Source organism: Pyrgilauda ruficollis, unplaced genomic scaffold (genome assembly GCF_017590135.1).
Source record: "Pyrgilauda ruficollis isolate IOZ18807 unplaced genomic scaffold, ASM1759013v1 scaffold48, whole genome shotgun sequence".
Classification (NCBI taxonomy): Eukaryota; Metazoa; Chordata; class Aves; order Passeriformes; family Passeridae; genus Pyrgilauda; species Pyrgilauda ruficollis.
This window is the reverse complement of record NW_024526377.1, coordinates 838,897-862,414: the sequence shown is the minus strand read 5'-3', so window position 1 is coordinate 862,414 and position 23,518 is coordinate 838,897. Positions and strand designations below refer to the sequence as shown.

Below are 23,518 nucleotides of genomic sequence, written 5' to 3'. Positions count from 1 at the left end.
CCCTGGTCCAATTTTGGGTGTAGCCTCTGGGGGCTTTGTCTGCCCAAAAGGTACCTGAAGGCTCTTCAATAAATATAATTGCTTTTTATTCCCTTAATTCTGTCTGGCCTGTATTTTTAGGTAGCCCCAAAAAGGCATCAACACCCTCTGCCATCCTCCTCTTCTTCCTTGCAGAGCCCAGGGCTGCTCCAGCAGCAGCTCCAGGGAACAGTGCCTTTGCTGGCAGGGAACGCCAGCTCCAAAGGGAGGAACTTGGATGCTTTGCTGCAAAAACAGCAGGGTGAGTTTGAGGTGAAATTCCTGGCCCCTGTTTTGTTCCTGAGGATTTTTGTAGGACAAAGCCCGGTCCTGCTCCCGATGGTCCACTCCTGACACCCCGTGCTGGACAAAGCACTGGGGCTCTGATTTCCCAGCTGGATGTGCTCAAAAGCCCCCCAGTTTTGCTTTCTTTGTGATTGAGAAACCCGAAGGCCTCATGTGACTTTGTAGATGACTTCACACATTCAGAGAGCAGGAAGGAAGCTGAGCTGCTCTCGCTTCGCTTTCTGTGGGGCGGCTGCAAATCCGACCTCATTAACTCAGCAGAGCTCAGAGGGACCCAAAAATGACCCCCCAAACCCCCCCTGAGCCCCCCAAATGCTGCTGCTTCAACATCAAGACAGCGACAGTGGCCCTGGGGATCTTCCACATGGTGAGTTCTGGAAGGGGAACAGGGAGACAGGAAAACAGAGGTGGAACCTCTCCAGGAGGTGCATTGTTGTGGTTCACAGGGTTCCCTGACACTGGAATGTTCTCTGTTCCCAAGAGGAAAACCCAATGAGTTAAGAGGGATGAACAAAAGGTGGTGGGGGGACAGGGAGAAGCGGAATTTGCTGCACTGGGAGGGGTTTTGAACAATTTTTTCCTGGCTCTGCCAATTGGAGCTCAGGGAAACTCGCTCTGCTTTCTGTTTTTCTGCTCAGTGCAGGAGCTCCTACCTGAGTATATCCAGAGCCTGCTGGGTGGGAATGGGCAGCACTGGCAGTGGGAATGTGGGAATGGGGCACTGGAGGGATTTGGGAGTTGGATGAGCAGAGGGTGATGGGCAGAGCTGCCTCCTCTGGGTCTCTTTTGGTTTCCATTGGGATCATGGCCGTGTCTAGAAGCTGTTCAGGGCAGGGATGGCAGAGCAGGAGAGCCTGGAGGCCCCTCTCTCCCACACTCCTGGTGGCACTGAGGAGCTTTAGGTGCTTTCAACCGCCTGAGGATGTGGTTTCTTGCATGGCTGGGTTATTAAGATAACCCCTGTGCTGCCCTGGGTGTGCACAGTCAGGGTTTGGGAGCCCTTGGGGTGGTAACAGGGCTCTCACAGGTTCCTGGACAGCAGATGGGGAGCTGGGGACCTGCAGCCTGCAGAAATCCCATGGGATCAGCAGCTGTGGCACAGGAAGGATATTCCATGGTCCCCCCCAGCTCTGGGTGTGCACAGTCAGGGTTTTGGGCCCTTGGGGTGATAATGGGGCTCTTACCACTCCTTGGACTGCAGAGAGGGAGCTGGGGACCGGGACCTGCAGCCTGCAGAAATCCCATGGATCAGCAGCTCAGATCAGCAGATCAGATCAGTGGCACAGGAAGGACATTCCAAGGTCCCCCCTCTTCCCCAGAGCTGCAGGAGCTCTACCATGCCTCTTGCCCTTGGAAAACAGGGTAATATTTGGATAGATCTTTTCTTTAAGAGATATCACACAATACCCATCACTTCTCCCTCTGCCTCTTCTCTCCCTTTCTGATGGTGCAGCTGCAGCTGGGCAGGGGGAGGGAAAGGGAAAAGGGAATTTATGCCTTGGTTGATTTGCTCCATCAGTTCTGGGGCTTTGGATCAGGATAAATTCCTGCTGCAGGTGCTAGGGATGAATCCCAGACATGCTGGGTGACAGCTGTGCCACCAAAGAGCTCTCAGGCTCTGTGGCAAGGTGTTTTCCACCCATAAATCAGCTCTGCCTCACTGCTGATCTCTTCAGAGACAACTGAAATAAATCCTGGGCATTCTGGAATAGACAGGAAAGAAGGAGGGGAGTGAGGAGAGGATGGGGGTGAGTGATCAGCAAAGCTCTGCTGGCTGTGGCGAGGTGACCTGCAGGTGCCTTTCAAAGACAGCACTGGGGAGTTTGTTCTGCTCCTCAGGCCTCAAGGTGTTTGACAGAGAGATTTAAGGTCAGGGCTGGAAACCTGCTCCAGTGCAAGAACAGAATTCCTCTCCTGCTGCTCCTTGATTGGAGCCAGAGGAGCCTTGGGAAGCAGCGTCTGCACCTTGTCTGGCCTCAGCTGCACTCCAGCCCCTCTCTTTGGCATCTCTGTAACTGACAGAGCAGAAATTCTCTTCTGGAACCCTCCCAGGCCCTGTCCTCACCTCTGGACACAACTCAGGTGAGCTCAGAGGGGGATTCACTGAGCTCTCACCAGGGTGGGGCTGACCCAGGGGTCCCACAGAGCCTGAGCTGCTTCTCCTGGAGCAGCTCAACCAAGGAGGCAGCAGGAGAAGCTGAAATGTGAAGGGAAACCAAATGAGAACTCAAAGCACTCCTCATTTCATCTCCAGCTGCCACAAGAGCTGCTTGGAAATTCAAGAGAGAAAAGGAGAAGCTCTGACAGGGCAGCGTTTTTGGGTGGTGCTCTTTGTGCTAGTGTCCCCAGAACACTCCAGCACCCAGAGCACACTGTCCCTGTCCCCAGGGGCTCCTGTTCCCCATGGCTTCAAGCTCCCCTTGCAGAAACCCCTGCTGTGAAGCAGCAGAGGAGCAGCCTCGCACCAGGGCCACGTGCACGAGATAAATCACCTGGATATCAGTCAAGCTGCAAATATTAAAAAAAAAAATACAAAATGACCTCTAAGAGCAGTTTAACCCCACTGCAGCTGCAGCAGGATTGAGCCTGGGGAACAGGGGCTCTGTGTGTCAGATTCTATCTTCAAGACACCCTAATTTATCTCACTTGATTTAATGACTGGGTTTATCTCAGTCCTACATTATTTCAGCATATCATAGAATCACAGTGTGTCCTGAGCTGGAAGGGACTCACAAGGATCCTCAAGTCCAGCTCCTGCCCCTGTCCAGACCCCCCCAACAGCCCCACCCTTGGCATCCCTGCAGCGCTGGCCAAAGGTTCCTGGAGCTCTGGCAGCCTCGGGGCCGTGCCCATTCCCTGGGGAGCCTGGGCAGTGCCAGCACCCTCTGGGGGAAGAACCTTGCCCTGATCTCCAGCCTGAGCTGCCCTGGCCCAGCTCCAGCCGTTCATTTCCTGGGGATTCAAATTTCTTCCACCAAGAAATGTGAAGCTCCTTTTACAGACAAGCAGCAACAAAAGTTCCAGCTCTAGTAGATCAGGGAGGAAGGGCTGGAGAGGGGGTGGGAATGGAATACCTGGAAGTGAAATCCTCTATTTTAAACCTGCATTTCTTCGGCTGTGGCATTGCAAAGGGAAAAGGAACTGGGTATTTCTCTGTGTGAAATGAGAAGTTTTTGGTTTCTGCTGGAGCTGAGGGGTGGATCTGCAGTGGGAGTAGCTGAGCAAGGAGTGCAGGGCAGGCACCACATCCATCCTCCTCTGCCTTCCTCCCAAAAGGGTTCATCCTTTGGAAGTGCATTCCCTGCAGGAATAAGGAAGGCTCCACATCCCAGCGTGCCAAAGGCAGCTGCTGGAGAGGTGTCCTGTGCTGGCCTGGCTCTGCATGCCAAGGGAAAGGCCTGGAGGTCTCCACCTGCTCGCAGCTCAGTGCTTCTTTCTTTCTACACAAAATGGAAAATTTTAAACCAGCTTTTGCCTTAAAAGTCTCCTGAATCTCTCAGGCTGGGCTGGGGTTTCCTATTATGTCCTTATCTTGTGTGACTGCGCTTGGTCTGGGTTGTGTGGCTCATTTCCTCACCAGCAAGGAAACCAGGGCTTGTTTTTCTCTGGCAGACATCAGAGAGGGTTCCTCTTGCTCAGCTTCAGCCTCTGGATCTGCTGGATGGGATGGGGGAATTTGGGGTTTGCTGCCCTGCTCTCACCCACTCCTCTTTCAGAACAAAACTGATATTTAGGGCCCAGCTCATTCATTTTGCTCAACCTCCTTTTAAGTGGAACATGAAAAAGCAATTTCTGCCCGTATTTCTCAAGCTGGCAATTGAGGGGTTGGACCAACAGCAGAAATAAAGGAAGCAAAACGTGTTTGGGAGCCTGAACACAAAACCTCTCAGCCACCTTGCAGTCAGGTGTGATCTCCATGTGTCTTCATTAAGAGATCCCTCTCCTCCCAAGGGACACCAGCAGCTGTAAGACACTTTGGATCGATGCAATTTCATCCTTGACAGGGTTCAGAGCTGCCCTGGGAGCTGCAATGCTGTTCCATTAAGCTGAACTCGTGTTAACTTTGTCGTGTCCTCGTGTAATGAGATCTGGATATTCCTCCTTTTCCTGCCAGCTCATGAGCAAATTGCAAAGTTCATTTACTTAATTGAAAAAAAAGGGAAGACAGCAGAGTGACTCTTGAACAAGCTGGTATCAGACAGGCCCAGGGAAAACCTGACACATCCTTCCTTCTCACTCAGACTCTGGACAGAATTTTAAATTCAGAGTGACAGGGTAGACAGGGGCTCCCAGTCCCCTCACAGCCCAGCGTGGCTTGGTGGGTGCTTGCTCTGGGAGTGCCACAGTTCTGGGAGCTGCAGCTGGGGGCTCAGAAATTTGATGAATTTGGTTTGAAATTATTTCTAAATCTTTTGCAGCTGACATAGAGGCAGAGAGAGAGGCTGTGCTTAGCTCCTGTCATCTCCCAGCCTCACTTCCCCCTTTCTGGGGCAAGGCAGAGCCTTCCCTCCCATAGCTCCTTTGCAAGGGCAGCTCAGCTCCCCTGGCTGGGCATCCCCACTGCCCAAAGTGTGTCTGGATCCCTCTGAACACCCAGACCCATCCTGTGCCCAGCCCCATCCCATGCAGCAGCTGGCTCTGTGCTGTTCCAGCAGCCCCAGTTTGCAAACACAAGCCCAGACCGCAGCGGTGCCACTTCCTCCTCACCCACGGTGCTGCTCAGGCTGTGGTTGAAGTGAAAGGTTGGTGCAGCTCTGGTGGAAAAATTGTTGCAGCTCTGCCTGAGCTGGTACTGATGTGGGTGGCAGATAGGGCCTGGCTTCTGCATCACTGCAGGGCCAGAGGGCTCGGGGTCATGGAGAGGGGCAGCTGGAGGGACCCCAGGGTCACTGGTGCCATCCCAGAGCCCAGGGCGCAGCAGAGTGTCCATGTGGCTCTGGAATGTCCCAGGGAGGAGACTCCAGCCCCTCTGTGGGCTCTGCTCAGGGCAGTTCTGCCTCCTGGGCAGGGGCAGCTCCTGGGCTCAGGCGCCATTGCTGGGCCTGGAGCAGAGCCTGGGCCTGCTCTGACCTCTGCACACAGGGACACACAGGGACAGCCAGGGACACACAGGGACACTCAGGGACACACAGGGACACTCAGGGACACACAGAGGGATGGATAGAGCAGTTGTGGCTACCCCTGAATCCCTGGAAGTGTCCAGGACCATGTTGGACATTGGGGCTAGGAGCAGCCTTGGACAGTAGAAGGTGTCCCTGCCCATGGCAGGGGTGGGATGGGATGAGCCTTCCAACGCATGAGCAAATCCCTTCCAATGTGGGCAATGATTCCCACGTTTCCCATGGAGCAATATTCCCAAATATTCCCGTGGATGGGTTGGAGGCTGCTCTGCCCAGCTCAGCCCCCAGTGCAGAGTGCAGATCCCTTCCTTCAGAGCTTTCCCAGGAAATAATCCAGCAGGGAATAGCCCAGCAAGTTCCATCCTTTCTGGGATTCCCTGATTCCATGAAGATCTCCTAAGCTGGGCTCAGACATCCCTGGCTGAGTGCAGAAGTTCAGGGCCAGGACTGAGCCCACAGCTGTGGACCTCCCTCCATCTCCCACTCATTAAACTCTGGACAGAATGAGCCCTGGAGGCTGGGGTTTGATGGTCCGCTTGGAAAACTTGGGGAGAATCATTCAAGTTCAATGTGAAAAAAGAACATTTGGAGAATTTCCTCAAATAATAAAAGAAGGAAAGTGATGGTTTTGTCAGTGGAGTGGCACAGCTGCACTTACAGGGAGATCTTTAATCTTTTTTGTGTTTCTTTTTATGGTTTGGAATACTGGTATTGCTTTTTCCTAAACTCTGGAGCAAAAAGCAATTTCAAAACATAAAACCTGGATAAAAACCATTGAAACAAAACTCACTGCTTTTGTCATTTCTCCATCCTCCTTCTGCTGGCAGTTAAATCAAATATATTAATAAACTGATAACTGTTGTCTCAGAATTTCCTGGGATTTAAACCCTTTGTGTTTGGCTCACTTGGCAACTCATCCATCCAGGTTCCCTGGAAATAAATTCACAGCTGGGAATTTGGCCCTAGGCCCCTGAATTGTGTTTTTTGCTTTGTTTTCCAGGTCATGAGCGTCCTGCTGCTGATCGAGTATTCCCTGGAGGTGGCCAATGGGAAGGGCTTCTGCAAAGACCTGGACAAGGATTACTACAGAATTGGTAGGTCCTGGGAATGCTAGGAAGCAGCTGTGGGGCAGGGAGGGATCCCTCAGTCTTTCATTGCTCCCTCTGCCTTTTCCATCAAAGAATTTGGAGTTCTGGATCAAAAGCTCAGGAAGCAATTTAGGCTCTGTTTGGGTTTTGATTTAGGCAAAGGCTGTGTTGGAGATCAATGTGGAGTCCAGAGAAGTTTGTATTTCAAAGGATCAGCCCAAACTCTGCAGCACCTGCAGAGTCCTTCAGCTCCCTCTGGAATCTCCTGTCAATTCCCCTGGCAATACTGGTTTTCCTTCCTCTCCCTTTTCCCCAGCTGTGGATCATTCCAGCCTCACACACACTTTCTTCACATTCTGGACATTTCCAGGGAAATGCTGAAGTGTCCCAGAACTGCTCAATGGACAGAGGGGACAAATCCCACCCCACACTGATCCCATGGATGTGTGGGCTGTGGGACACTGCCACCAACACACTGACACCCCTCCATGCCGTGGAGCCATTCCCACAGAGCTGCTCCCACTGAGCCATTTCTATGGAGCCATTCCCATGGAGCCGTTCCTGTGGAACCATTCCCATGGAGACTTTCCCATGGAGCCTTTCCCATGGAGTCTTTCCCACTGAGCCATTCCCATGGAGCCATTGCCATGGGACCATTGCCATGGAGCCATTGCCATGGAACCATTGCCATGGGACCATTGCCATGGAGCCATTGCCATGAAGCCATTGCCATGGATCTCCTGCCTCTCAGCTGGACAGAGCCACACCACCCCTCCCTCCCACTGTGACCCCCATTCCCAGATTTTCCCAGCCGGTGGTGTATTATTCCAGAACACTGGTGGCTGGAAGAGGCAGCCAAGCTGTCCCATAGCTCACAATTCCAGAAGGACGCAGCTCAGATCCTTGCAAAGACCCTGAGCTGTCTCATGAGGTGCCATCTAAAAAACCCAAAGCCCTCAAATATTGCCCAACCAGGATATTCTGCCAGAGCTGTTTGGAAACAAGTGCAGGGGGGTTTTCCTTTCTTGAGTCATTTTCCGTGAAAAACCACAAGTTGAGAGAACCCTGGGAGCAAAAGCAAGAAACCTAGGCCCCCTCCCTGCCCCGTCCATCCCCACGGAGAGAAAACACAACCCCTGGCAGCCAGGAATTGCTGTTCCCTGGTTTTCCAGAGAGGCTGTTCCTGGGCTGAAAACCTGTTCCCAGTATGTGGAGGAAAAGGAAGCTGAGTACAGGTTCCTGCACATTTCAAACTCTCCTGTCCACAGGACAGGAGTCAGAAATAGGGAAAAGCACCAAACCAGGAATAAGCAGTGCCTGGTGAAGCTATAAAAGCTGGCTTCAGGTTTTTCCAAGGAAAGAGGCAGCACTGGGATCCCCCAGAGCTGTTTGACATCAGCACTCAAAGGTTTGGTTGATCCTACAGAATCATGGAATGTCCAGATTGGAAGGGATTTTAATCACACGGTTCCAAGGGGAAGGGCATCAGCAGTAAGCAAAAAATGGGAATTTGGGTGAGTCCTGCTGATAGGAACCCGAACAAGGGGCAGTGCAATGGTTCCTACGTTTCCTATGGACCAGTATTCCCAAATATTCCTGTGCATGGGTTGGAGGCTGCTCTGCTCAGCTCAGCCCCCAGTGCAGGGTGGAAACCCCTTCCTGCAGAGCTTTCCCAGGGAATGACCCAGCAGGGAATGACCCAGCAGGGTCCAGAGCCAGGGCTGGGATCAGCACAAGGAAACCAGGAACATCCACCCATCATCCATCCATCCATCCGTCCATCCATCCATCCACCATCCATCCATCCATCCGTCCATCCATCCATCCACCATCCATCCATCATCCATCCATCCATCCATCCATCCATCCATCCATCATCCATCCATCCATCCATCCATCCATCCACCATCCATCCATCCATCATCCATCCATCCATCATCCATCCACCATCCATCCATCCATCCATTCCTGTAAAACATGTTCCCACTTCCAGTTTTTGATGGGAATTGAAGAACTTGATGTAAGTGTGACCTCAAGGGTTTCCTTCCTCTTTCAGTGTTTGGTTGTTTTGCTGTTTTGTGGGGGTTGTTTGGGTTGGTTTATTGTTTGGGTTGGTGTTTTTTTTTTTTTTTTTTTTTTTTTTTTTTTTTTTTTTTTTTTTTTTTTTTTTTTTTTTTTTTTGAAGAATTATGGCTTAGCTGCATATATTACAAATAATTTTTCAAACACGTTTGTCAGTATTACCTCCTCTGAAGTCTTAAGGGTTTGTTTTTTTTTTTTTTTGGTTTTTTTTTTTTTGTGTTTTGGTTTTTTTGTGTTTTGTTGTTGTTGTTCTTGTTGTTGTTTTGTTTATGTTTGTGAGTTTGGGAGTTTGTTTGGTTGGTTTTTTTGGTTTTGGTTGATTGGTTTTTTTTTATTTGGGGATTTTGTTTGTTTGTGTATTTGGGTTTTTTGTTTGTTGGGGTTTTTGTTGCCTTGGAATTTTTGTTTTGTTGTTTGGGGCTTTTTTGTTTGTTGGTTTGGGCTTATGTTTGTTTGGGATTTTTGTCTGGATTTTTTGGTTTTGTGATTTGGTTTTTTTTTTTTTTTTTTTTGTTGGTTTGAGCTCTTACTTGTTTGGTGTTTTTTTTGTGGGTTTTTTGTTTGGCTTTTTGTTTGTTTGGGGGATTTTGTCTTGTTTGTTTGGAAGGGGTTGGAAATTTCTTGTTCTGGTTGCAATTTCTGGTGTTTCATCCATGGTATCAACCCATCCCTGCTGCCAGCAGGGAGAATGACTCTGTTTCCTGGGAATAAATAGGAGGCAGCCAGCTCGTGGAAAGTTGTTTCCCCTTGGTTTTCCTTTTGTTTCCATCCCGTTGTGTTTGTGGGGTTGTGGGCGTTTTGTCTGGGGGGGGTTGATCCAGGTTCTGCTTGGAAAATCCAGCTCAGCAATTAGCTGGCAATGGCCACTTCCCAATTAATTAGGGATCCTGCCAGAGAGCTGGAGCAGGAGCCCATGGAGAGAGAGAGTCAGGAAAATGTGGCTGTGCTGGACCCCAGAAAATCCTGGGATAAGGAGAGAAATTCTCTCAGGGCAAACTCCCGAGTGCTGGTGCTGAGCAAAACCCAGGGCAAAAGGCCTTGGGAGATTGGGCTTTGATGGGGTTGGGATTGGTTCCTTTAGGGAAAAGGCTTTGGGAGTCTGGCTTTTAATGGGATTGGGATTGGCTCCTTCAGGGCTGTCCCACAAAGGCTGAGTCTGGCTTTTTAAAGATCTGTTTTGGGTTTAGGCTGTTCCCTGTTAATCTTTGGCTCTTTGTGTCCCACATCCCAGCTGTGGTTCTACTCCCCTGCTCCTCAAAGCTGGGGTTGTTGTTCTGCCTTGGAATTCCAATTGGAATTCTCTTTCCCACACCCATGGGAGCAGAAGGAAAGAAGCATCGGCTGCCTTTGGAGGGAGATGCCCTTTGTGTTCCTGATTTTCTTCAGGAGGCAAAGCCCTTTCCCCCTTTCCCTCGGGGTTTGCTGGGTTTGGGGTTCTCTCTTTGTTGTTTAAGGAGATTTCTGCCTCCTATGGGTCTCAGTTCCCACGGCCTGGGGAGCAGCAGCCATAAAAAAGCAGTCATCAAAGCCATGATTTCCTTTCCTACCTGGGGATATTGTGATCTCAGAGGTCTCAGTGTTGTGTTTTAATGGATTTTATGTTTAATCATTTTATATTTTCTGGATTACTGATCCCAGTTCCATCCCAGCATTACTCTGAATTCATGGAATCCAGATTTTATAACCTGCTCTAGAAAATGACATCAAGGCCATGATTTCCTTCCCTAGTCAGGATATTGTGCTCTCAGAGCTCTCAGTGCTGTGTTTAATGGGGTTTGTGTTTAATCACGTCATATTTACTGAATTATTGATCCCAGTCCCACCTCAGTGCTGTTCTGAATTCACTGGGGTTTTATCAGGTTATGAGGAAAATCCTTTTCCTTGCTTTGCACCATTACAGCCCTCCTTTCCTGGTGCAGGGTGAGTGGATAATTTGGATCATTCCCTGTATCCCACCCCTCCAGATGGCTCCAGTCCCCCTCAAGATCAGCTTTTTTGGTTCCTGGGGGGTTACAGTCTCCCCAGAGGGTTTTTCCCCCAAGCCTGAGGAAGGAAGAGGCTCCTCGTGCTGGGGGGAGGAAGTGCTGGGCAGGGCTTCTTTGCACACTGAAAGTTTCCCATCAGCAAAGCCCATTTCTGAAGGAGATTTAAAGAGAAGATAGCAGGGGAATTGAAAATCCCTTTTGTATCAATTGAAGTGAATTTAAATTGCATTTAAATGAACTCTCTCAGCATAGGGAGGATGGGAGGGGTGGCACTGCTGCTGCCACCTGCCCAGATGTGGCTCAGGAAGGTTTTCAACAAACCTGGAATTGTTCCAGAGCTTCTCAGTGATATTTTTAGTCCTTTCTGGAGCTGGGGGTAGATTTCTGTCCCTTTACCCTGGGGAGAATCTTTGTGTTTCCCCCTAAACACAGCAAATGTCCAAATTCTGATAAAGTTGTCATTGCTGGGGTCACCCGCCTGAAAAACAGGGACAAGTTTCTCTGCCTTGATGTCTTTAGGAATGATTTCATCCTCTTGGCAACAAAAAAACCCCAAAACCAAACCAAAACAAAGGGAAAAAAAAACCCAAAAAACCACCCCCCCAAAAAAAAGCCCTCCAAAAAAGCCACAAAAAACAACCAAACAAAAAGAAATATATTTAATTAAGAAATATTTACTGGAATAAAGAATATCTACTTCTAGAAAGGGAATAAAGGATGAGTCGGGGTCTGCCCAAGCACTGAAATCTTCCCTCACGAAAGGGGCACCAAAACTCCAGGTGAACACTCAGAGCTGGGGGAGATGGAGGTGAATTTTCCTGGGGAAAAAAGGTGATATGGAGCAGTTAAGGATTTCAGAGCAGCCTGAATGTGACAGGGATTCTACAGGCACAATTCCCAGAGTTCTTTATGAAAACAGTGGGGGGGTATTGGATAAAACAGAGTTAGACACTGGATTTATTCATGGTTGTGTGGAATATCCTCAGCTGGAAGGGACCCCCAAGGGCCATCAGTCCTGTGCACCTACGGGAAGGATCATCTGCTTTAAAAAAAAAAAAAATACAGAAAAATTAAAAATTTGGCTCTTTTCTAGCAGAATTAAACTCTTTCTTGAAGCACTTAGGAATTGAAGAACCCAAACTGGCCAGTGCTGATTTAAACTCAGGTGAAACAGAAGGAAAGGAGTTGGAGGAAGCTCTGGGAAAGGTTGTACAGAGACAAATTAAAAAAAAAAACAAAAAAACAAAAAAAACCAGAGTTTTGCCTCTGGAGAGGTGAATCAGCACCAGGGCAGGCTGTGATTCCAGGAGGGAAAATTGCTTCCAGGCAAAGGTTGAGCAGGAACTCTGTGAATATAAAACATTACCCCCTGCACCCAAAGCAGCTGCCAAAAATCACCCTAAACCCCCTCACACAGCATTTTGAGGCGTCTCTTGCATCCCACAGATGCAGAGTTGGGGGGAGATATTCCCCACCCTCCCTGGGGTGAAAATTCCTACTCTTCTCTGGGAGATTCTGAAGATCCTTCATCACTTCACTGCTGGCTCCTTTATCTGCCTTTCAGCCTCTAAATAATTTCCAGCTCAGAGCTATGAGCCAAAAGCACTCTGGCTTTTTTAATTCTTCATCTTGTAGCCTGGGGTATTTAACATTTTCAGGCCTTGGATCCCCTGAGCTCACAACCCACAGTGCCTGGTGGATATGGGAACTTCAAAGAGAGATAAAAATGGGTGTAAAAAGGGAAAAGAAGGTTAATTCCAGCTGCATGGCAATAATTCCCGCACAGACACAAATCTTTGTGACAGGTTGAACCCTCCCTTATGGGTGGGGTGGAGTTGGGACATCTTTTGGTGATCTGGTAATTCCTTTTATCATTTTTATCCTTTTCAGCTGATATCACCACCAGTTTCCTGCTGATCCTTATGCTGTTTGTCATCAGCTTCCACCTCCTGCTCGGGGTGCTCAAGGTACGTTCCCCACAAATGACACTCAGGGTTTGGATGGTGATCACTGGAATTGTGGTCAAAAAAAGCAGGAAAACCTCCCAGAATCACACAGGGACAAAAGGCAGATAGAAATCCCAGAATCACAGAATCACACAGGCAAAAAGGCAGATAGAAATCCCAGAATCACAGAATCACACAGGAAAAAAGGGCAGATAAAAATCACAGAATCACAGAATCATACAGGAAAAAAGGCAGGTAAAAATGTCTCCTGGTTCCAGAGGGGGAGAGGGACTTGTTTGAAGCCTCAGGTTCCCGTGAAAAGCTTTAAACACCCAAATTTACCAAATCCGGGCAGCATTTCCATCGGGGCTGCATCTGGTGTTAAATGAAGGAGATTTTATGATTTAGAAAGGTTTTCTTGCCTCGTTTCCTTGCCCTGTTGCAAGTCAGAGAGAACTGTCACTGTGAGAGAACTGTCACTGCCCTGCTGCTGTGGGGACCCATTTCCCAGTGCAGGAGGAGGAATGACCAGGCCTGGGGCTGGAAACCCCAGGAATCTGAACACAGTTCTCCCTCTGCAGAGGTGAATTTCAGGGACAGCAGGATGACAGCTCTCATGGGAAGTGCCAGTGTCACAGAGTGAGAATTCACAGGAATTTTCCAAAGAGGTGAAAAAAATCAGCTTTGATGATTTTTTTTTGTATCAGTTGTCACTGAAATCAGAAATTCCAGGGAAGTGTTAATTCTTGGAGCACCATCTAAGTCCTTCCAGGTGTTGCCAGCTGGTCTCATTTCCCACTTGGAATGGAAATAACCATTGTATATCATGGTTATCTAATAAATAACCAGCACTGCTTTTCCTCCTCAGAAGAGGGAGCGGCTCCTGATCCCCTTCCTGGCTCTGCAAGTCATCGATTTCCTCCTCAGCCTCCTGACCATGTTCAGCTCCTACATCCAGGTGCCAGCGGTCATCTCCGTGTCCTCCCTGAGCCACACGGTGGGTGACAGCTCCTCCTCCCGGGGGCTTCTGGGTGGTGACAGCTCCTCCTCATTGGAGCCCTGGTCACTGAGAATTTGAGACTTTCTGTGCTGCCAGGCACTGACCCCCAGGAGAACACTGCACTGACCTGAGGCCGTGGAGAAGCTTCCAAAATGGAATGGTAGAACTGGGATTGTGGGTATGGGGTTGGAATAGAAGTGTGTGATGTCACAGGGTGGGAAACTCAGAGTTTGGGGTTTTAGAATATAGTAATATATATAAAGCAAGATGGAGGTTTTGGGGTGGAGGCTGCTCCTTCTCCTTCTCCTTCTCCACCTTCTTTTCCATGGGTTTGGGTGGTTTTGTGTAATTGGATAAAAACTCCGCATTGCAGGCACAGGTTATTGGGTTAAAAGTAAGAATAATTTAGGTGTCATTTCTTAATTGGACAGTTCATCCTTAAAAGGCCTTGTAGAGAGAGATGGGGCTCTGTTTTTAGTGTGTTAGAGTGAAGTGCTGCAGAACTCAGGGTTTGTGGGACTGTGACAGATATAAGAGCTGGTAAACATCTGAGAAATACCATCGCACAATTTAACCCTGACCTTGGCAGAAAAGAAGCAAAGATTCCTCACCTCCTGGGGGCTTCTGGCTTTCCCGAGGTGGGGAATACATGGAATGGAGGATCCTTCCCTTGGGGTGTGGTTCTTCATGGAATCATTTAGGTTTGAATGAAGGATCTTTACTCCAGGCTGTGGTTTGTCATGGAATCCTTTAGGTTGGAAAAGACCTTTAGGGTCCTGGAAGGTTGAAATAAAGGATTACTATCTTGGGCTCTGGTTCTTCATGGAATAATTTAGGGTGAAAAAGGGTCCTGGAAGGTTGAATAAAGGATCATTACCTTGGGCTATGGCTTGTCATGGAATCCTTTAGGATGGAAAATGCATTTAGGGCTCTGGACAGTTGAAATAAAGGATGGTTACCCTGAGCTATGGTTCTTCATAGAATCCTTTAGGTTGGAGTAAAGGATGGTTACCTGGGGCTGTGGTTCTTTATGGAATCCTTTAGGTTGGAATAAAGGATCATTATCTTGGGCTGCAATTCTTCATTAAATCATTTAGGATGGAAAAGATCTTTAGGATCCTGGAAGGTTGGAATAAAGGATCGTTATCTTGAGCTGTGTTTTGTCATGGAATCCTTTAGTTTGGAAAAGACTTTTAGGATCCTGAATCCAGATGTGAGGTGCTTTCTCCTGGCTAGACAGGATGCAATCCTTGGAGGCTGAAGGAAACCAGTGGCACCTGGGATATTTATCTTCCCCTGTCTTGAAATGTTGATTTTCTCCTGGCTTTGAAGGAGGTCGCTCTGGGTGTGCCCCCAACAGGAGGGGTTTTCTAGTGATGCCTCAGGTTTAGCTTTTCTATTTTTCAGATTCTGTGCTGCTTTAATGTGTGGGTCTGGGCTTCTCATTAGGGGATGGTGAGCTCTCTGCACAGGGCAGGGAGACAAAACGATCCATTTTTGTGGCCATTTTGGGTTGTGCTGCCCAAAGTGGATCTATTCAGACCTCTTAATAAATCCCTACTTTATTCTTTAGCGCTGTCTAGTTTCTGTTCTAGGTCAGCCTTCCCGAGGCATCACTGGAGATAAACTGAGATTGTCACTGCTTTGGCCAGAGGCTTCTGTGGCGCTCAGATGAAGCCCCTCAAACAGTTTGCTCACTCTTTGGGCCAGCAGAAGGGAAGGTTTGGGTTGAATGAAAGGGAATTTAGTGGCTTAGACTCCGTGTGAACCAGCCACAGGCTGTGTAAGTGTGAATAATCTGCAGAAGTGACCCAATCCTGTGATTGTAACCCAATTCCTGTCCCCTCAGCAGGGCCACTCCAGGACTCCCCTGCTGGCGCTGCAGCTGCTGGATTTCTGCCTGAGCATCCTCACCCTGTGCAGCTCCTACATGGAGGTGCCCACCTACCTCAGCCTCAAGCCTGTGGACAGTGGGGTAAGTCTGGAGCCAGCTCTGCTCATTTCCCACATGAGAACTACTATAAATTCCCATTCCATGGCTGTGCAGCTTCTCTGGAGCATCCAGAACTGCTCAGTTTGACAACAAAGAGGGTTTTCTGTGCTCTCCCCAGTGCTGCTCCTGACTGACAGCTCCCATGTTCCTTAAATATAGACCCTGTTTCTCCTTGTAGGAATCTGATGGATGCAAATTGCAGAGCAAAGTGATTCAGGGGGAGCTGCCTGCATGGAAAATGCCTCAAATTTCATCTTTATTAAACAGTCTTATTTAATAAGTCCCACCCCAATGTTGTTGTGAACAGATGGAAGGAAACAGCAGGAGGAAAACAATATCCCTGTGATCCTGCTGCCAGTGAAAATCCCTTATTCCTTGCTCTGCCTGAACCTTGAACCCCTCCCTGTCGGGTGCCCCTGGCAGAGGGAATGAGTGTTTTGGGCTGAGACCTGAGTGTTTTGGGCTGAAACCTTCTTCCTTTTCCCCAGGGCTCTTTGCCAGCCCTGGAGAAGCTGCCAGCAGAGGAATACGCCAAAGTGATGATCACCTTCACCATCGCCTTTGTGGCTGTGCTCGTCCTCAAGGTAAAAGGCTCTGAAGTGAGGCTTGCCCAGGAAATCTGCCAAATCCCAAATCTGCCTTGTTGGGCTCTCCTTGGGTGTGGGAAACTTTGAGATAAGAAATGCTGACTTAGAAATGCCATGGAATAGGACAGACATTGTTGAGAGAGAAATGGAGCTAGAAACAAGTTTTAAAGGATGGCCTTGCAAATAAGACTGGATACTTTGGAGAAATAGAGCTATGAAAGATGCATTGTAGTGGGAGACCCATGAGGGGTAATTTTATATTATTGGCTTTAAGACATTTACAATATGGTGTGGCTAAAGCTGATAAGCCAAGAAACGCTTATAATATATTTATTAATTAGGAAATAGTTGGCTTCTGATTGTGATGGTGTGAATTATAACATCTGTATTGTCTCACCCTTCACATGAGACTGAAAATGGAATAAAAGGTTTTAAAATTCCTCTCAGTTACCCCATCTCTGGGTCAGAAAAAAGCTTAATCTGACACTCGGGCACAGTGGGAGCTGTGCCTCTGTATGGTTTATCCAAATCCCTGCCTTTACTCCTCTGTGTGAGTTACCAAGAAAAATCCCTCTTAAACCCACAAATCATCACTGTCCATTCCTGTCTAGAAAGAGAAAAAGGTTGAAAAAACACAGCAAAGTGCTGTGCTGTAAAGTGCCAAATAAATGAGATTATTGAGCAGCAGGTGAGATCTTTCATTAGGTGAGTGGCTGTGTCCTCTCTGATGGGAGCAGGGTTCTGCACCCTGATACTCCCAAAGTTCATTAAAACCAGGAGCTAAACCCTGCTGGTGCCTCAGGAAGCTCCAATAGAGAGGGGTTTTATTCTTTTATTGCTTCAGTGGCTCAGAGAACTGATTTTCCACCTTCAGCCCCATGAAGAAAACCAGAATTTTGCAGGTGCTTGAACAGAAAGTGCTGCTTGTGAGCTGGAAACCATTTTATACTCTGAGCCCTCCAGGTGGGCCAGATAAGCCAGTGGGGAGTGGAGAGTTTTGTGTGGATGCATTTAAAGCATGGCTTTAAAATGTCTTTTAATATTTGCATGGAGTGTGCAGCTGGAGTGAAGATAACCTCGAGCCCCAGCTGGCAGGAATCTCCCTGACCTGGCACATGGATTAATTGGAATTTTCCACAGCTTTACCCACAAAGTGCTGGAATTTCAATGGGTTTTTGTGCTGGGGCTGTAAGAGAAGGGATGGGGTGGGATAATAAAACCCCAAAAAGCCATCAGGACCCCCATCCTTTAATCCCAGTGCCAATCCCTCTCCTCTTCCATGGGTGAAATCCCATGGAATTCTCTCCCTGCAGCCTCCCAGCTCACAGTATCATGGGACTGGCTCTGCATTACCTGTGGTGGCAGAGTAAGTTCCAAATTCCATGGAAAAAATCTTCCAAGGGCAGGGTGGGGCTGGGGCTGTGGGGCTCCAGTGGGAACAGGATCAGTTCTGCCAAATTCCTTGGAAAAAAATATTCCAAGGACAGGGTGATGCTGCCATTGCACCATTAGGGGAATTCTATTCTGCATCCATAAATGATCCTAAATCCATGGGGTGAGGTGGGCTGGAGACACCTTTAGGTTCATCTCACTTCCACTGTCCCAGGTGCTCCAGCCTGGCTTGGACACTTCCAGGGATGGCACGTGGGCAAATATTCCAATAACCTTTATTTCCCTTTGGAATGATAAAGGCCTCCAGCACCACAGGGATAAGAAAGCAGAAATTAAAGGGAATAAAACATTCCTTGTGATTTTGATTTATTTCAAAACCAAAAATCAAGGAATGGATTCCTTTGTTGAGTGATTTTTATTTATGTCGAAAACAAAATTGAGGAATGCATTCCTTTGTTGTATGATTCTATTTCAAAACCAAAATCAGGGAGTGCATTCCTTAGCTGTGTAGTTTTTATTTATTTTTTAGATTTATTTTTCAGCTATTTCAGATTTCTAGGGTTTTTTCCCCATGGATGAGTGGAGGTTTCTACCCAGTTCCTATGATAGCTCCAGGTTTGCTTTCTGGATGAAGAGGCTTTGAAAGCAGGAAGGGTTTTGCAACACTCCCAAAAGATGCTCAAAGTTTGGATTTACCTCCAATCTCTGAAATGTTGAGATTGTTTTTTTTCACCTCATATATTTCATTCATTTTTTTCTCTTTCTCTTGGCTTGGTGCCAGCACAAACAGCTCTCATTGTCCTGGGCATGCTCAGCTGCACAGCCTGAGTTTGGGATCTGTGGCTCCCTGTGTTCCCTGAAAATCCCAACTGCTCCCAGCACATTCCCAGGCCAACACAAACACAAGGCACACGACTCGAGCAGGGAAAATATTGATTTAACAGGGCCAGCCCCACAGACCCCGCTTATTTCCCTGGGCCACAGCCCCTCAATCAGCCCTTTTTCCTCAGAAAATGGATAAGTATCCATTTATTGCATGGATAAATATCCATTTATTGCATGGATAAATCTGTGGGGTACCAGGAGGTCCTGTCAGGGAAGTGCAAAAATGGGATTTTGCTGAATGAAGGGATTTTTGGGGCAGTCCTTGGATCTCTGTGGTGCCTCTGGTGCTTTCCTGAGGCATCCAAGCTTTGTAACCTGCTCCAAAAAATCACATCAAGGCCACTATTTCCTTTCCTACCTTGGGATATTGTGATCTCAGACGTCTCAATGTTATCTTTTAATGGACTTTATGTTTAATCACTTTTTATTTACTGGATTGTTGGTCCCAGTACCATCCCAGGTTAGAATGGGATTATTTTATGTTTAATCATTTTATATTTATTGGATTTCCAGTCCCACCTCAGTGTTTTGAATTCATGGAATCCAGACTTCATAACTTGCTCTGAAAAATCACATCAAGGCCATAATTTCCTTTCCTACCTTGGGACATTGTGATCTCAGAAGTCTCAATGTTGTGTTTTAATGGATTTTATGTTTAATCACTTTTTATTTACTGGATTATTGATCCCAGTCCCATCCCAACATTGTTCTGAATTCATGGAATTAATAACTTTAATCAATTTATATTTTTATAAATTTATATTTATATTAATTAATCCTTTATATTAATTTTATTGTTCTGAATTCATGGATTCCAGACCTGCTCTGGAAAATGACATCAAGGCCACGCTTTCCTTTCCTAGTCAGGATATTGTGCTCTCAGAGCTCTCAGTGCTGTGTTTAATGGGGTTTGTGTTTAATCACGTCATATTTACTGAATTATTGATCCCAGTCCCACCCCAGTGCTGTTCTGAATTCATGGAATCATCACATTCCCAGGGAAGGATGGAGACACTGATTTAAGGCCCTGGGGTTGTGGTCCCAAACTTCTCCCTCTCGAGAAAAGAGCAGGAAAATCCCAGGCTGGTGGTGAAAGGGGAAATGCCCTTTTTGCCCTGCAGTGCCATGGGAAAATGTCCTTTTCCTTCCCTTTCCCTCTTTTCCAGGCCTACATGTTCAAATGTGTCCTGAGCTGCTTTAAGTTCATCAAAGCCAGCAGGAGGGAGGAGGTGAAAGTGGAGCCACACGCAGTGGAAAAGGTGAGGAAAAATTAATTTGTTCCTGGAAGTGGAGCCATAGGCAGTGGAAAAGTGAATTTTCTCTGGGAAAACCCAGCCCTGCAGCTCCGCCAGCAGAATTCCTACAGCAAAGGGATCAGCCAAAAATCCCCCAGGAATTGCACCACCACTTCCACAAGAAGTGGAAAAGGGGTGTAAAAGTAAATTTATTCCTGAAAATGGACTCAAAAGCAGTGGGAGAGGTGAGGAAAAGTAAATTCATTCCATGAACAGGAATCCTTTAGACTGGTGATCCTTATATCTGCTTTTCTGGGATCTGAGTGAATTTACAACCCTTCAAATCCCCAGTAGCAAGTGTTAAAAATCAGTTTTTAATTACAAGATATCCATTCAATTTTACTTCTTTATTTTCTGCGTAAAATCTTTAAAGTCAATGTGCAAGGCAGGTGAAAATCAGGCATGGCAGATAAATGGGAATGGATTCCCTGTGATCCGTGATACAGGAATGTGGGACAATTCCAGCTGGACTTTGGTTTCCATAGCTAAAAGTGTTTAAAATCAGCTTTTTCTTCACTTTTCTGTCTGAGAGTTTGGGATTTTCAGTGTTGTAGGGATGGGTGGGAAGAAAAGAGGGAGGGACATGGAATTCTGAGGGGATGGAAGGATGGGGGAGAGGGAATGCTGAGGGATAGGGAACGCTGAGGGGATGGAATGGTGAGGGGATGTGGAATGCAGGGGGATGTGGAATGCTGAAGGATAGGGAATGCTGGGAGTATGGAATGCTGAGGGATGTGGAATGCTGAGGACAGGGAATGCTGGGGGGATAGAATGCTGCGGGATAGGGCATGATGGGGGACAGGGAATGCTGAGGGTAGGGAATGCTGGGGGACAGGGAATGCTGAGGGATGTGGAATGTTGAAGGATAGGGAATGCTGGGAGGATGGAATGCTGGGGAACGTGGAATGCTGAGGGTAGGGAATGCTGGGGGACAGGGAATGCTGAGGGATGTGGAATGTTGTGGTTTGGCTTTTATCTCGGCCAATCTGCTGGGCCCTCCCTTGCCAGCAGTGCTGCCCCAGCCGTGCTCCTCTGCAACATTCCTCAGCTTTCCTTGGGAATGAGGCTGGGATTCCACACGTTCAGGAGCCTTGGGTCGTTTATTATCCAGGGAATGGGGGCAGCGCTGGCACGAGGTGGATCCAAACCCTGCTGGACTTCTGCCCTTTGTGCCCTAAAACCCAAGCAGTTCTTTGTCCCTGCTTGGAAGCAGGCAGAGGAACCCTGATTTGTGGAAAAAAACAACTCCACAACTTGTAAAAGTTGTAAAGTTGGTCTGATTTATTTTAGTGTTGGACACACATGGGATAGCTCCCTCAAAGGACATGTGTACCTCTGAGAATTCCTGAGTCTATTTTATCCCTAACCTGTTGCATATGCATAAAGTTTCATGATAGGTTCATGCATATTTATTTCTTAGCCCCGTTTCATATTAAAACTGTCTCATCAGTTTTTATGAACCTGTGCAGCTCTCTAGTAATGTCCTTTTAAGAATGCTGGGGGGATAGAATGCTGGGGGATAGGGCATGATGGGGGACAGGGAATGCTGAGGGTAGGGAATGCTGGGGGACAGGGAATGCTGAGGGATGTGGAATGCTGAAGGATAGGGAATGCGGGGGGGATGGAATGCTGGGGAACGGGGAATGCTGAGGGTAGGGAATGCTGGGGGACAGGGAATGCTGAGGGATGTGGAATGCTGAAGGATAGGGAATGCTGGGGGGATGGAATGCTGGGGAACGTGGAATGCTGAGGGTAGGGAATGCTGGGGGACAGGGAATGCTGAGGGATGTGGAATGTTGTGGTTTGGCTTTTATCTCGGCCAATCTGCTGGGCCCTCCCTTGCCAGCAGTGCTGCCCCAGCCGTGCTCCTCTGCAACATTCCTCAGCTTTCCTTGGGAATGAGGCTGGGATTCCACACGTTCAGGAGCCTTGGGTCGTTTATTATCCAGGGAATGGGGGCAGCGCTGGCACGAGGTGGATCCAAACCCTGCTGGACTTCTGCCCTTTGTGCCCTAAAACCCAAGCAGTTCTTTGTCCCTGCTTGGAAGCAGGCAGAGGAACCCTGATTTGTGGAAAAAAACAACTCTACAACTTGTAAAAGTTGTAAAGTTGGTCTGATTTATTTCAGTGTTGGACACACGTGGGATAGCTCCCTCAAAGCACATGTGTACCTCTGAGAATTCCTGAGTCTATTTTATCTCCTAACCTGTTGCATATGCATAAAGTTTCATGATAGGTTCATGCATATTTATTTCTTAGCCCCGTTTCATATTAAAACTGTCTCATCAGTTTTTATGAACCTGTGCAGCTCTCTAGTAATGTCCTTTTAACGTCGCTGTGTCTGCAATTTAGTTTTAGTTTTCTTTTTATGGTTGGTGGAACCCCTCCTTATCTCTCTTTAGTTTAGAAACTTGTATCCTTTTAAGTAACTAAATTTTTTTAAGTTTTTTCTGAGCTCAGTAAGTTAGTAGATTAAATAAGTTTAGCAAGCTATAGACTAAACAAGTTAAAACAGCACTCTTCAGCTAAATCTAAAATTAGTTTCTACTTTTAAGTTAAATTTCTAACTCTTTGTCCCAGCCCTCCAGGATGAAATCCCTGTGATTCCATAACCTTTGATCTCTTCCAGGCCGTGCTGCCGTCCTACGAGGAAGCCCTGGAATTGCCTTCCAAGGATTGCCCCCCTCCCTACGTGACCATCTGAGCCCAGCCTGGGGGAGAGCTGACACTGGGTGCTGCTGTGCCTCCCCCTGGCACAGCCCCAGTCCTCACCCAGAGCAGTTCCCAGCCTTTTCCAGCCACATCCTGCCAGGGAACTGCTGGAGTCTTATCCTGCTCTGGCACCCCAATTTCCTGACTCTGCCACCCCAACTTCCTGACCCTGGCATCTCCATTCCCGACTCTGGCACCTCCATTTCCTGACTCTGGCACCCCAAATTCCTGAACCTGCCACCCCAATTTCCTGACTCTGCCACCCCAACTTCCTGACTCTGGCACCCCAATTTCCTGACTCTGGCAGTTCTGTTTCCCGACCCTGGCACCCCAATTTCCCAACTCTGGTACCGCAAGTTCCCGACTCTGGCTCTGGTTGCCATCCCTGGAATCTGGGATTTGGCTGCTGTGGTTCAGGGCTGGTCTGAGCCCTGCCAGCTTTGCTCTGTGCCACAAGAATGGTGGTTCTCATCTGGCTCAGCAGGGAGATCTTTAGGAAGTGGAATTAAAGGATTGTCCTAGTTTAGGGCAACTTTGGGAGAAAAACTTCTGAAGGGGTTTCTTCTAGAAAAACAAATTCAAGTGGTTCCTCCTCTAACTGGTTCAGGAAAAAGATTTCCTTGGAGAAAAGTGGAAAAAACTATTTATTTAATAGGCAAAGCATTCATCAGCACAAAAAAAATTAACAATATTAAACAGTAAAACAACTTGCCACTCCAAAAGAGACGACAAACTCACAAAGTCCCCTTTGTGGGCTGTAGCTCGGCTCGCTCAGTCTCTTATCAGTCCCTCTGGCCAAAATGGAAAATGGAAATGTTCCATGGAAATGGAAATGTTCCATGGAACATGGAAATCCCATGTCAAACTATGACAGGGATGAATAGGGAAGGAATTTTCTCTGGGATAACCCAGCCCTGCAGCTCCTCCAGCAGGGATCAGCAAAAAATTTCCTGGGAATTGTAGCCCTCACCCTGTCTGCTTGTGGTGATTGACACAACCCAGAATATCCAGCTCTGCCGTTTCATACCTGAGTGGGTGCATTTTTCTCTGCTTTTATGTCACTTGGAAGATGAGTTTCAATTAAAATAAAAATGTTAATGGCTTCCAAA

At 47.7% G+C, this 23,518-nt stretch overlaps 1 protein-coding gene across 2 annotated transcripts; it reads left to right on the top strand.

Moving 5' to 3' along the window:
- Positions 1-511: 511 nt before the first annotated feature.
- LAPTM5 (lysosomal protein transmembrane 5) lies at positions 512-23,518 on the top strand. Of its 2 annotated transcripts, none has more exons than XM_041479440.1 (8): positions 512-691; positions 6,445-6,538; positions 12,490-12,566; positions 13,414-13,542; positions 15,395-15,520; positions 16,027-16,122; positions 19,569-19,661; positions 22,327-23,518. In XM_041479440.1, the coding sequence occupies exons 1-8, from the start codon at positions 605-607 to the stop codon at positions 22,399-22,401; spliced, it is 777 nt and encodes a 258-aa protein (XP_041335374.1). In that variant the 5' UTR covers positions 512-604; the 3' UTR covers positions 22,402-23,518. The 2 variants fall into 2 exon arrangements, with proteins under 2 accessions (XP_041335374.1, XP_041335375.1); XM_041479441.1 differs by having other exon boundaries at positions 517-691; positions 15,398-15,520.

What these genes read in the sequence shown, in the direction of transcription:
- LAPTM5 (XM_041479440.1), top strand. Translation starts at nt 605, where the DNA reads ATGACCCCCCAAACCCCCCCTGAGCCCCCCAAATGCTGCTGCTTCAAC. An exon ending in TCCTGCTCGGGGTGCTCAAG is followed by an intron (nt 12,567 to 13,413) that starts GTACGTTCCCCA and finishes TTTCCTCCTCAG; the next exon opens with AAGAGGGAGCGGCTCCTGAT. An exon ending in TCAAGCCTGTGGACAGTGGG is followed by an intron (nt 15,521 to 16,026) that starts GTAAGTCTGGAG and finishes CCTTTTCCCCAG; the next exon opens with GGCTCTTTGCCAGCCCTGGA.